This window comes from Cryptomeria japonica, chromosome 3 (genome assembly GCF_030272615.1).
Source record: "Cryptomeria japonica chromosome 3, Sugi_1.0, whole genome shotgun sequence".
NCBI classification, from domain to species: Eukaryota; Viridiplantae; Streptophyta; class Pinopsida; order Cupressales; family Cupressaceae; genus Cryptomeria; species Cryptomeria japonica.
Genome location: NC_081407.1, coordinates 70,018,898 through 70,031,439, shown reverse-complemented (window position 1 = coordinate 70,031,439; position 12,542 = coordinate 70,018,898). Strand labels below are relative to the sequence as shown.

General features: G+C 36.6%; 1 protein-coding gene across 1 annotated transcript; it reads right to left on the bottom strand.

Moving 5' to 3' along the window:
- Positions 1 to 2,348: 2,348 nt before the first annotated feature.
- On the bottom strand, positions 2,349 to 6,063 carry LOC131033766 (L-type lectin-domain containing receptor kinase IX.1-like). The gene is made up of 4 exons (XM_057965052.2): positions 5,974 to 6,063; positions 4,371 to 4,374; positions 3,322 to 4,205; positions 2,349 to 2,933 (listed from the first exon to the last, which is right to left on the bottom strand). Exons 1-4 carry the CDS (start codon positions 6,061 to 6,063, stop codon positions 2,349 to 2,351), a joined length of 1,563 nt encoding a protein of 520 aa, XP_057821035.2.
- Positions 6,064 to 12,542: the final 6,479 nt, after the last annotated feature.

Below are 12,542 nucleotides of genomic sequence, written 5' to 3'. Positions count from 1 at the left end.
TTTGTTCACAACTTGTAAAACATAGGAAAACTCTTCAAACAAATATGTTGTTGGTGATATTTTCATCCTTTTTACTTGTGATAGTACTCATGTTATACCTTTTTATCATTAACTTGGAAATTCATATAAATAAACCAAATATCATTATAAGTATACATATGTTTATTGGAAATAGTAAAGAAAATATAGGATGTTTAACTAACATACAAAGAGTATTATTTTACACATTTATATTATTGATAAATTGTGTACCATGCTATATTATCATATAAAGAATTTGAAAAGCCCTAGTAACATATATATTTGAAGAGTTGATATAGGCTTTACAAGTTGTGAACAAAATGATGAATGGTACTCATACCCTTAAAGGAATTCCAACATTATATATAACATCCACACACCACAAATCTTACAACTAAATTCATACTATTATTTAAAATTACTATCTATTATATGCACATGATTACATTTCTCAAAAAAACATAATGACTGACTTTCAAGGCACTATAGTAACACCTATACTAATTCATCAATATATAGATAACCAAGTCCATATTGACTAAAATGTCATAGTGGAGTGATGGGAAAACTACACAAGCTCCTTCTCCATTCCAAATGGTAGCTACATTTATTGCACCCTTCTTGACAAACTGGGTGTGAAGTAAACACTCACACATCCTCAAGTGACTTGTCACAATAGTAAACATTCACATTGAAGCTAGCTTCCAAGGATAATTTAACACTCAACAATAGTAAACATGCACATTAAAGCTATCTTCCAAGAATAATTTCACACTCAACAATAGTAAACATGAACGTTGAAGCTAAGGAAAGCTCCAAGGATGATTTCACTCAATAATAGTAAACATGCACACCAAAACTAGCCTCTAAGGACAATTTCACATTCAACAATAGTAAACATGCACATTGAAGCTAGCCTCCCAAAATAGTTTCTTAATCAGCATCTTTGCTAATTTCATTACACAATGTTGATGACACATTCTTATTCCATAATACTTAAGTAATGCAAGATGGATATAAATATGGAAGGATTTTTGTGTTTGTGGTCCTTATTCTATTTATGAATTTGGGATGATTTTCATTGGCAATGTATTGAAATGCCATCAAACCTTGATGGATTTATTGGAACCCATATTTATAGTAATTTGAGCTATTTAACTCATTTTTGTGACTTTTATGTACTTAACCTAGGTTTAGTAGAAAAAATAGAAAGTTTACTTTGCATGTTACACACACACACATACATGTACACATGCACACAATACTAAAGAGTTTATATATATATATATATATATATATATATATATATATATATATATATATATATATATATATATATATATATATATATATATATAGATATATATATATATGTAGAAAAAAATATTGTTAATATGCGATAATTTGCATCTATTATTTCCCTTGTAGTTAAATTTAGCAACTAAAAAGTAATCATTTCCCTTTCTTGAAAATAAGTTCATAATTGAAATGACCAATATAAAAAGTAATTATTGTTGTAAGCTTAATAATGCCAAACATAAAATAGCTACATTTGGTTCAGTTCTAACATCAGTTATATTGCTAATAGACCTTTCATACAAATTCATATGGGAATTTATCAACCTTTCAAACAAAAAACCTATCACTATTACATAGAAAAAATATGTTACCTCCTATAATATAATTTACAATAATTAATATTTATCACCTTATAACAAATAGATTGGTGTGTATATATATATTATTATAATTTACTTTAAGGATATGAGTATAGTTCATCTTACAAACATGCATACATAAAAAAATGCTTCAATCCAATCCTCAACACCACAAATAATATCATTAAAAAATAAATAAAAATAAATAACAATAACACTATACAACATAAAAAATTTGCTGCTTCTAACACATTGCATTTACAATCACAACCACCAAAATTTAAGAGAACTAGCCAATAGCAATTCATATCTTTTAATTTCTTATTTAACACTATACAACATAAAAACTTTACTGCTTCTAACACATTGCATTTACAATCACAACCACCAAAATTTAAGAGAACTAGCCAATAGCAATTCATATCTTTTAATTTCTTATTTTGTTATCTTAAAGATATTGGGGCTCCAATAATCTATCCTTTAATATTACAGGGGCTAAAAAGTGGGGAATACACGGGCATAGGCAATTTGGAGGGGAGTCGAGGTACGGGAGCCTCAAACCTAAGGCACCGGATAACCTGTCTCATTGTAGGCCGGGTGGCGGGGTCTGGGTGAGAGCACCACAAACCCACCTTTAAAACTACTTCTATTTCCTCTTCATTAGAATCCTCAAAAAATCTCCCATCCATCCATTAATCTTCCCTTTCCATACAGATTCCAAACCCACTCCACCAAACGAATTCTTTCATTTTCATTATCAACAAATACAGGCCGCCGGCCACAAACAATCTCGAAGGCCACTGCCCCAAAACTGAAAACATCTGATTCTGCACTGGCCCTTCCAGTCATGAGACACTCTGGAGCAAGGTATCCCATTGTGCCAGCAATAACAGTTGAGGTGCTTCCCGGTCCCCCATGCTCCACTAGACGGGCGAACCTGAAGTCCCCGAGCTTTGCATTAAACTGTGCATCCAACATTACATTGCTGGCCTTCACGTCTCGGTGCAGTATGCGCTGTTGCCACTCCTCGTGTAAGTAAAACAAAGCGCATGCAAGGCCGCATGCAATTTTGTAACGTAAGGCCCATTGCAAAAGGATTTCTCCATACAAGTGTTGATCAAGGCTCCTGTTTGGCATGTGTTCGTATACTAATAACAGCTCCAACCCTTCGTGACACCACCCGAGAAGCCGGACCAAGTTTTGGTGCCGCAATTGACTGATGATACTAATCTCTGATATATATTCCTTCTTGCCCTGCAAATCACCTGGTTAAAAACTTAATACCAAATGATGTACATGAAAACCGATCTTTTAAATTTTATAACATTAGAAACAGAGATATGGGGACACATCTCTTTGTTGGTGAAGAAATGAAATACTGTACGCCCATGGCCTCAGATGAAATACAGTCGCATAATCCACCCATTGTTCCCCGTGTTTGGGGATTGGATAATAAAGCAGGTTCGCTAGTTACAACTTAAAATTGCAAATTTTGACTTGTAACTCTAAAGAAATGGTCAATTTTTCTCTGTTATACAAGTTACGGGTTTTGTTGCAAACTAATGAAAATCAACTTTTGAACAGTGATGTAACCTTCATCTAAGTTTCTAATAAATTATATATACACAAAATAAAGCAAAACAGTTGGAGGAAACCTGTTGGGAACCTCGGGCGACACGCTTGACGGCCACCGCAACATTAGTCCCGGCAAGGTCCCGTAGTACACCCCTCCGAAACCGCCATGCCCCAGTTTCTCCGCGAATCCCCGAGTGGCCAAACAAAGCTCCTTGTGTCGAAACCGCCGCGGTCCATAAACCAGCCACCTGTGTATCTCTACATCAATATCCAAATCAACCTGCAACTGGCTATAATACCATCTTCTATACAAAACCGCGCACAAAACTACAATAGTCAAGACCGGAATGATTATAGCCGCGGCAAAGATCGCCCTTCTATGTGTCAATTTTTTGGCGGGAGGCGGGTCAGAAATGCTGAACTCCCAAGAGAGCAAACTGTGAAGCTCCGTGGAATCACCCGTGGAGGCCGCGAAGCCCACCGTTACCCACTCGGGAAAATACTGCCGGAGATCTATGTTGTAATACATGTCCGGCGTTGCCCCTCGCAGGCCGTTGGACGAAAGGAAAACCGAGAGGCGCATGCCCTGGTATTCCACCCACGTCTCGCTCTTGCTTCCTCTTCTCAGCGCCGACTGGTCGGGCAACGTTTTGTTGACCACGGACCTGACGGAGTTGACGTCGATGCCGATGTGGTCTGAGGGCGGATCCCACTCGTTTTGCCACGTGTCGAATTCCACGACCACGATTTGGTTAGAGGAGTTGGCGTCGGTGGCACAGTCGGTGAGGCCAAGCCAGCCGCCGGTGCTGTTGAGATTAAGGCGTGCACCCGCCGCAGCTACGAAGAAGGCGAGCCCGTCTCCGAATGAACTGTCGGTCGCGTTTGTGATGAGAAATGTGAAAGTGGGTTGTGAAGTTCGACGCCAGGCAGGCTGGTAGTAAACTGCCCGCCCTGATAAGATGAAGAAACGAATTGAAAAACAACAGGTAAACAGAATTAACAACACACAACACAAACAATGAGACACATAGATTTATCGTGGTTCGGCAATTTCCTACATCCACACTTGAAGTAGGGAAATCAATCTATTAATCACCAATCTGGTTTTACACATACACAGCTGCAATCAGCTCCAGCAATTAACATCTACAAATGAACTACAATCAGCTCTTAAAGAGCTTGCAAGGAGAAGTCGAATAGCCAAGAGTTTTGGCGGCAAAAAGGAAGGAATCCGTTGGACTTCACTTCCAACAATCTCCCGCTGAAGGCCAACGAACTGCTGCAACAAGTAGATTCCCCCACTTAGTTTTGCTATCAATTATTGGAAACGCCGAGAGAAGCTCAACAGAAATCTAACTTTCCCACTTAACCACTTTAGTGAGCACTTTAGCTGGATTCAGGTCGGTATGAATCTTATCTACATGAAACTTGCCTTCTTTGACCATATGGCGAACATAATGACTGCGACCATCAACATGTTTTGACCGCGGCTGAGATGTCTGATGTTTAGTCATAAAAATGGCACCACTGTTATCACAAAACAAAGCAAAATCTGATTGCTTCAAACCCAACTAGCTGAACAAGAGTTGCAACCATACCATCTCTTTTGCTCCCTCAGAAAGAGTTATGTATTCAGCCTCTGCGGTTGATTGAGCAACTGTATGTTACAATTTTGAAGCCCAACTAATCGCTGCCTTGACAAATGTAAAAGCATAACCAGAAGTAGACTTTCTTTTGTCTAAGTCATCGACAAAATCAGAATCAGTAAACCCTTGCAAAACTGCCTTGTCCTTTCCAAACCATAAATAAAAATTAGAAATACCTTTGAGATACCTCAAGATATACTTAACCGCCTCCCAATGTGATTTGCCCAGATTAGCCATAAATCTGCTCACCAATCCCACGGCATGAGCAATGTCCGGTCGAGTAGACACCATAGCATACATGAGGCTTCCAACTGTAGATTTGTATGGAATTTTGTCCATAAACTCCTTATCTTCTTGTGTTTTAGGACACAATTGAGAAGACATCTGAAAATGAGAGGCTAAGGGTACACAAACAGACTTAGCATCCGCCATACCAAATCTGTCCAAGACATTTTGAATGTAGTCTTGCTGAGATAGTTTGAGTTCTCTCTTTTTTCTATCCCAAAAAATAGTCATTCCTAAGATCTTCTTTGTTGCCCCTAAATTTTTCATGGCAAATTCCTTTACTAAATGACTCTTAAGTTCACTCACAATCCTCATGCTTGTGTCGGCCACTAGCATATCATCCACATAAAGGAGAAGAATGACAAATTCGCCATTAGGAAGCTTCTTGTAATAGATACAAGGATCTGACTCGCTGTGAGTAAACTTGCGATCAATCATGAATTTGTCAAATTTAAGATACCACTACCGGGGGGCTTGCTTAAGCCCATACAAACTGTGTTTCAACTGCAATAAAGGTGTTCCTGCCCCTTTTTAATGAACCCTTCCGACTGATGCATAAATAGTTCCTCATCAAGATCGCCATGGAGAAATGTCGTCTTCACATCAAGCTGTTCAAGTTCAAGATCTCAGGCTGCAACTAAGCCCAATACTACTTGACTGGTAGTCATTTTAACTACTGGCGAGAAAATTTATTTGAAGTTGAGGTCTTGCTACTGAGCATATCCCTTTACAACCAGTCTTGCTTGAAATCTTTTGTGACCATCCACTTCATCTTTTAGTTTATACACCCATTTATTTCTTAATGCCTTTCTGTCAGACGGAAGTTGCACCAAATCACATGTCTGATTTCTCATGAGTGCATCCATTTCTTTGCACATTGCAGCGTGCTAGTTATCACGACCTGCATTTTTACAAGCTTCTTTGTATGTTGCAAGCTCTGATTGTTCAGAGATGAGCAAAGAAGGGTCAGCTTCTTCACAAAATAGTAAATCATAATCAGAGAACTTGCAGGAGGTCACCTCTGTCTGATTGATTTCCTCAATTGACTCTCTATTTTAGTAGTAGAGTCATTCAATTTTTGTAATCCCTGTTGTTGCAAACTCATATCTCTCCCATTGTCTCTGGTTTAGTCTAGTTTGATCTTTGTCTGCAAGGTAGTCAGAAACTTGTGGATTTTTATCCACGTTTGATGCACGCAGATCATAGGAGGGGAACCCCATAGAAGTTTTATCCATGACGTGAGATGGGCGAGAGGGCTGGGTGCGCAAGGCCGTGGCAACATCCTCATAGGCTTGCACAGGAGGGAGACTCTGCGGGTGGGCTGCGGAGGTGGAGCCTACAAGGACCACGTGGAGTGGACTGCAGGGGGCCTACGGGAGAGGTGAGGAGACTACGGGAGGCTCACGGGGGAGGCAGTGAGGAGCTTGTGTGGAGGGTGTGGAAGCTGCAGGGAGCTCATGGGGAGAACTGCAAGTTGCGGGGTGTGGGGAGTGCGGTGGGTATGCTGCGTGGGAAGGCTGCATAGTATGTTGTGAGGGGAAGACAAAGCTTGCAAGGTATGGTGGTTCTAGAGACCACCGTGGAGTGTGCCCAGCCAAATGGGAATAGTGTGAGCCAAAATGCTCATCGAAAGGATAATTGTCTATATTTCCTGCAACATCGGTGTTATTTTGGGGAGGATTTGCTCTCTTCTACAAACCCCTAATTTCAAAATTACACGAAGATCAAACATTATCAGCACTTTCTTCATCATTCTCAGACTGCGAATTGTACTCAACGTATGTAGATGTCATAGGAGCTCCCACTGAATGAGAAACCGGAGGCAAAGCGCTGGTAGTCGAATTCTGAAACAAAGACATAGGGACAAATTTTGTCTCTGATTTATTTGAAACTTGTAGTGCGGGAAAGGAGGTTTCATGGAAAACTACATCCCTGCTGCGAACAATCTTTTTGTGAACTGAATCCCACAATCTGAAACCAAACTGCTCTTATCCATACCCCACAAAAATACATTTTAGCGACTTTGGATCCAATTTTGTTCACTTTTCCTTGGGTATATGCGAGAAGGCTTCGCATCCAAATACATGAAGATGCGAGTATGAAATCCTCTTCCCTTGCCATTCCTCTTCCGAAATACCAAAGTCCAATTTAGATGATGGACTTCGATTAATTAAATACACTGCTGTGTTACACGCTTCTACCCAAAATTCCTTGCCTAAACCTGCATTAGACAACATACATCGTGCTTTTTCAAGAATTGTTCTATTCATCCTCTCGGCTAAATCATTTTCTTGAGGAGTGAAAGGAACAACCTTGATTCTTCTAATCCCATCATCAACACAAAAATCATTAAATTCATATGAACAAAATTCCCCACCATTATCAGTTTGTAAGCATTTAATCTTATGCCCAATCTGATTTTCAACTAAAGCCTTGAAAATTTTAAATTTTGAAAATACTTCAGATTTCCTAGAAAGCATATAAATCCATACTTTTCTTGTACAATCATCAAGAAATATTACAAAATAGTTATCTCCTCCAATGGAGGTTACCTCGGTAGGCCCAAAAACATCCGAGTATACAAGCTCCAACGGTGTTGTCTTTGTGTCATGCCCACCTTTCAAAAAAACTGACTCTCTTTTGTTTGCTATAAAGGCAATGTTCACAAAAGGCTAAGTCAACAAGTTTGAGGCCTGGTAGCTGATTTCTTGTATGCATAACATGGAGTCCTTTCTTGCTAATGTGCCCAAGTCTTTGATGCCAAAGATCTGCTTTGTTGTCCTCAATCACCATTATAGCCCCCACTTCACCATGAGTCTTAAATATGTATAGGCTTCCCACTTTGTTACCATTTGCAATCAGCATGGTACCATGGGTTACTTTCCATGTATCTGGGAGAAAATTAACATTAAGACTTTGACCAAAGAGCTGTCCAACGGATATCAAATTTTGCTTCAATTTTGGGACATGGTGAACATCTTTGAGCAGCCATGTTTTACCACCTTCTAATGGCAACAATACATCCCCTTTGCCTGTAATTTCACGAGCTTTGTTATCTCCTAAGAAAACATTGCCAAAATGACCTTCATAGTAGTTAATGAACGCTTCAAGACATGAGGTAGCATGATAGGAGGCACCAGAATCAAGTACCCATGAATCTGGAGTAGTGTCAATTGTTGAAAGGATTACTACACTATCATCTTTATCATAAACTGTATTTGCTTCGTTGTCCTGCACCCTCTCTTGTGCCCTTTTGAAGTTTCTACAATCCTTCTTCACATGACTAGCTTTGCCACAAAACCAACATTCACCATTTCTGTTTCTAGACTTCGATCTCTTTGCTGATTTCGAACATCTATGGTAATTATTTATGCCTCTATTATGACTTCTACCTCTATTATCGATGCTGACCACCGTTAAGGCTTCACCAGATGAAGGTTCATCATTCTTTCTTCTCAAATCCTCGCTGAGAAGAGTAGCTGCTACATCATTAAAAACCAACTTATTTTTACTAGATATAGATGTGCTAACTATTGTTATAACACCATCCTAGCTGCTTGGTAAAGAACATAATAACAAAATAGCCTTGCTTCCATCATCTTGTGTCATCCCCACCGAAGTCGCTTGACTAATCAATGTATTGAATTCATTGATGTGGTTTGCCATAGCACAACCTTCCTTCATTTTCAGTTTGTACAAGCACTTCATAATAAAAAAATTATTTACAGTCGATGCCATTTCATACATGGCTGAGAGTCTATCCCATACATCTTTTATCGTTGCATCACCCGTGACATTGAAGAGAACATTTTTGGACAGTGAGAGGAAGATTGTCGCTCTCACCTTCTTGTCCAATTTTTCCCATTCTTCATCAGCCATCCCAACTGGTTTCTTTGATTTCCCTTCAAGCGTGAGTGAGAGGTCTTTCTTTATTAGCAAAGACTCCATCTGCACTTTGCATAACCCGAAGCTCTGACCAGAGAACTTCTCTATCTTCGATTCTTCCATGATTCTGGAAATTCAAACACCAAAATCTAAACAGTGATCTAACCTTGCTCTGATACCAATTGTTAAGATGAAGAAATGAATTGAAAAACAACAGATAAACAAAATTAACAACACACAACACAAACAATGAGACACACATATTTATCATGGTTCGTCAATTGCCTACATCCACACTTGAAGCAAGGGAATCAATCTATTAATCACCAATCTGGTTTTACACATACACAGCTGCAATCAGCTCCAACAATTAACATCTACAAATGAATTACAATCAACTCTTGAAGAGCTTGCAAGGAGAAGTTGAATAGCCAAGATTTTTGGTGGCAAAAAGGAAGGAGTTCATTGGACTTCACTTCCAACACGCCCGACACTGCTAATGAGTGAATCGTCTATCTGGTTTTTAGTCAGCTAGATGGCACCTTCAGAGGTTAAGGCATCGCCAGAGTAAATTATTTCATCCATGTTTGGCATGAAGGAGGAGAAATTGAAGCTCACTGCTCTCACATCTGCTACAATCATGGTGACGAAAATGATGCCTTTTAAGATGCATTTTGGATTAGCCATGGAAAGCCAACGGTGTGAAATCGGCCTACTTTTATAGTATCGGTGAATGAACATGCCTCTTCTGCTTCTCAAATTGTTTTCTTCTGCTTATAATTTTCGCCCTTTGCTTCGATGATTACAATGATTAAGTGCTCACTTCCTTGGTTTTAAGGTGGAGTTAATAATTTTTTATGTGAGATTGGACGAGTGAATGATAATTGATGTTTTTAATTGAATTTTAGTTAAATTTAAATTATTGATAATCATAATAAGATAAAGACAATATCATACTCTTTAGAACTATGACAACAACATTTGTAAAATACTATGCAAATTAAAAATTTAGTTTCATTTATCAAATGATATTATAAAAAGGAAAAAAAATCACTTAGGTTATCATTCATGCAAAAGTAATAACTCTCAAACAACATCTATACTATATTATCAAAATTGAATTTAGTCATAGATAAAATTCGTAAATAACTTTCAATTTGTCAAATAAAAATTGAAGAAAATTTTCAATTAGATAACCATTTATGCACTAGTAAAAACTCTTTATTTTCACTATCATCAAGAAAAGCTTGAACTTTGATTGTTACATTGGACTTCATGGCATATAATGTAGGTATCACATAGTGTGCATGTAACAACCTAAATGATGGCATGACTTGATGCACTATGAATCGAATTAAATAATTTAACTTAAAAAGTAGCAAGCAACCACTTCTATGCGATAACTAATTTTTTATTGTCCCTTAAGGAATCTCATGAACTTCATATTGAATTGTTCAAATAGGTTTTTCTTTTTTATTGTCATTGTTGGCCTAATAGCACTTGACCTTCAAGATACATCCAACAAGATAAAGATCTTGAAGATCATGGTATAGAGAAATTGACCAGTCATTGAAATTTGTAATCTCAATTTGTAAATTATAAAATTCTATATCTAAGCTCATTTTGACCTTGGATCCATAGAGGAAGTTAAAGTATAAAGCATAATTATCGAAATTGCTTTGACTAGTCCTTGGTCCATTTTTACCAATTTTGTTGACCATTTTTCCTCTCAACTAGTAGCAGACACTTAATTCTTATATACGAAGGATGACATTGAATGGAAGATGGCAATGATACTTTGTCAACCAAGTGGACACCCATGTACACACATTATGTGACACATTTCTCACCTGCATGAATATTATTTTTATCTTTTACAACAATATTTAATAGTAAAAGATAAATATTTTAAACTTAAAGCCAATATATGTTAAGGCGAGTTAATTAGATAAATTTATGGAAATTTTCTTCATATAAAGTAAATGTATGTAGTTGAATAGGAAATGGAATAGAACAATGTATATGTAGCATTTCTCTTTATCATAACAAAAAAAAAAATGATACAAGGTTACATGAAGTGTATTTAGACAATATGAATGTTAAAGACTAATTTAAATCATTTGAAATGGTAGTTATTTTTAAATAATAATAAACAAATAAACTTGATTTTCATCAAATTTTATGCCTTTTTTTAATTAAGATTTCTTTGATAGACATTGTGAAAGTATATGATGATATATTAAATGTTACCAATTATTATTGTGACAAAAAATAAAACATTCTTTAACGATAATTTATTTCATATTAGTTTTTTTATTTGTTATTAGAAAACATAAATGTCATGAAAGAAAATTTGAAAAAAAAATATATCACATTAATTCTTGATATTTTTAAGTTGTCATTTTATTTATACACAATGCAATGGATGATTTTTTTATATATAATATATTTTGAGAAGGTGCTATTAGGTATAATATGATATATTAAAAAGCTTAAAAGCCATGGAGGAAATTTAGAGAAAAATATATTACATCACTTATCCTCTAAAAATTTCAATATCTTTTCTTCAAATTTTTGCTTGCCAAGTTGTCTACCCTTTTCTATTTTTTCAGACTTAACTTCCTACCAAGTTTTTTGGAAAAATGTTTGATTAAGGGAATATTTCTGAAAATTTTTGTGGAAATTTCTATTTAAAACTTGGCCCTGAGTTATGTAGGTGTACTTTGGTTTTTTATTGTTAGCAAGCACTCACTAGTTTTTCTATCTTTGCTCTCAAAAGTTAGTAGACACATCTAGTTTGGAGGTTATGACTTTAGAGATATTTAAAAAGATGATCAAGAATGCTTTCAATGACATAGAGATGATTTCAAACAACAATATGCATGGGAAAAATCTAGGATCATTGATTAATTTATCAACTTATACAATGTGTTCAATCCCCTTCATTTTGGTTGACTTTATTAGCGTATAGACTATTTGGATGCAAAACAACCAAACTTCATATAAGGTAGAAGAAAATTTAAATCTCCCTACTTTTGAAGGTCAAGTAGATGTTGATATTCTAGATAATTAACTACAATTAGCTGAGTCTCATTTTCTCATATTATGTAGCTAATCATTTTTTTATCAAGAAAATATCATTTATGTCAATTTGAGATTTTTCTTTCTATAAAGAAATAGTGGAATAACTACACACTACCCTGTCATTCGCAACCATATGTGTGATCTTATTGTGGCCTATGTGGCCAATTTGGGTACACAAACTTTGAGTTTTGCAGAGATGGTAGCTATTTACTATGATCTTTCTATTATTAATGAAAGAAGGTACAACCAAATCATCATAGAAGGTGATTAGAAAAACACCATCCTCCTACTCAAGAATCAAGCAATTTCAGACTAGAATTATGAAGACCTTGTGGCCAAGTGTAAGGCCCTCTTTCATGGGATTAAGAACGTCTGTCTTTATCATATG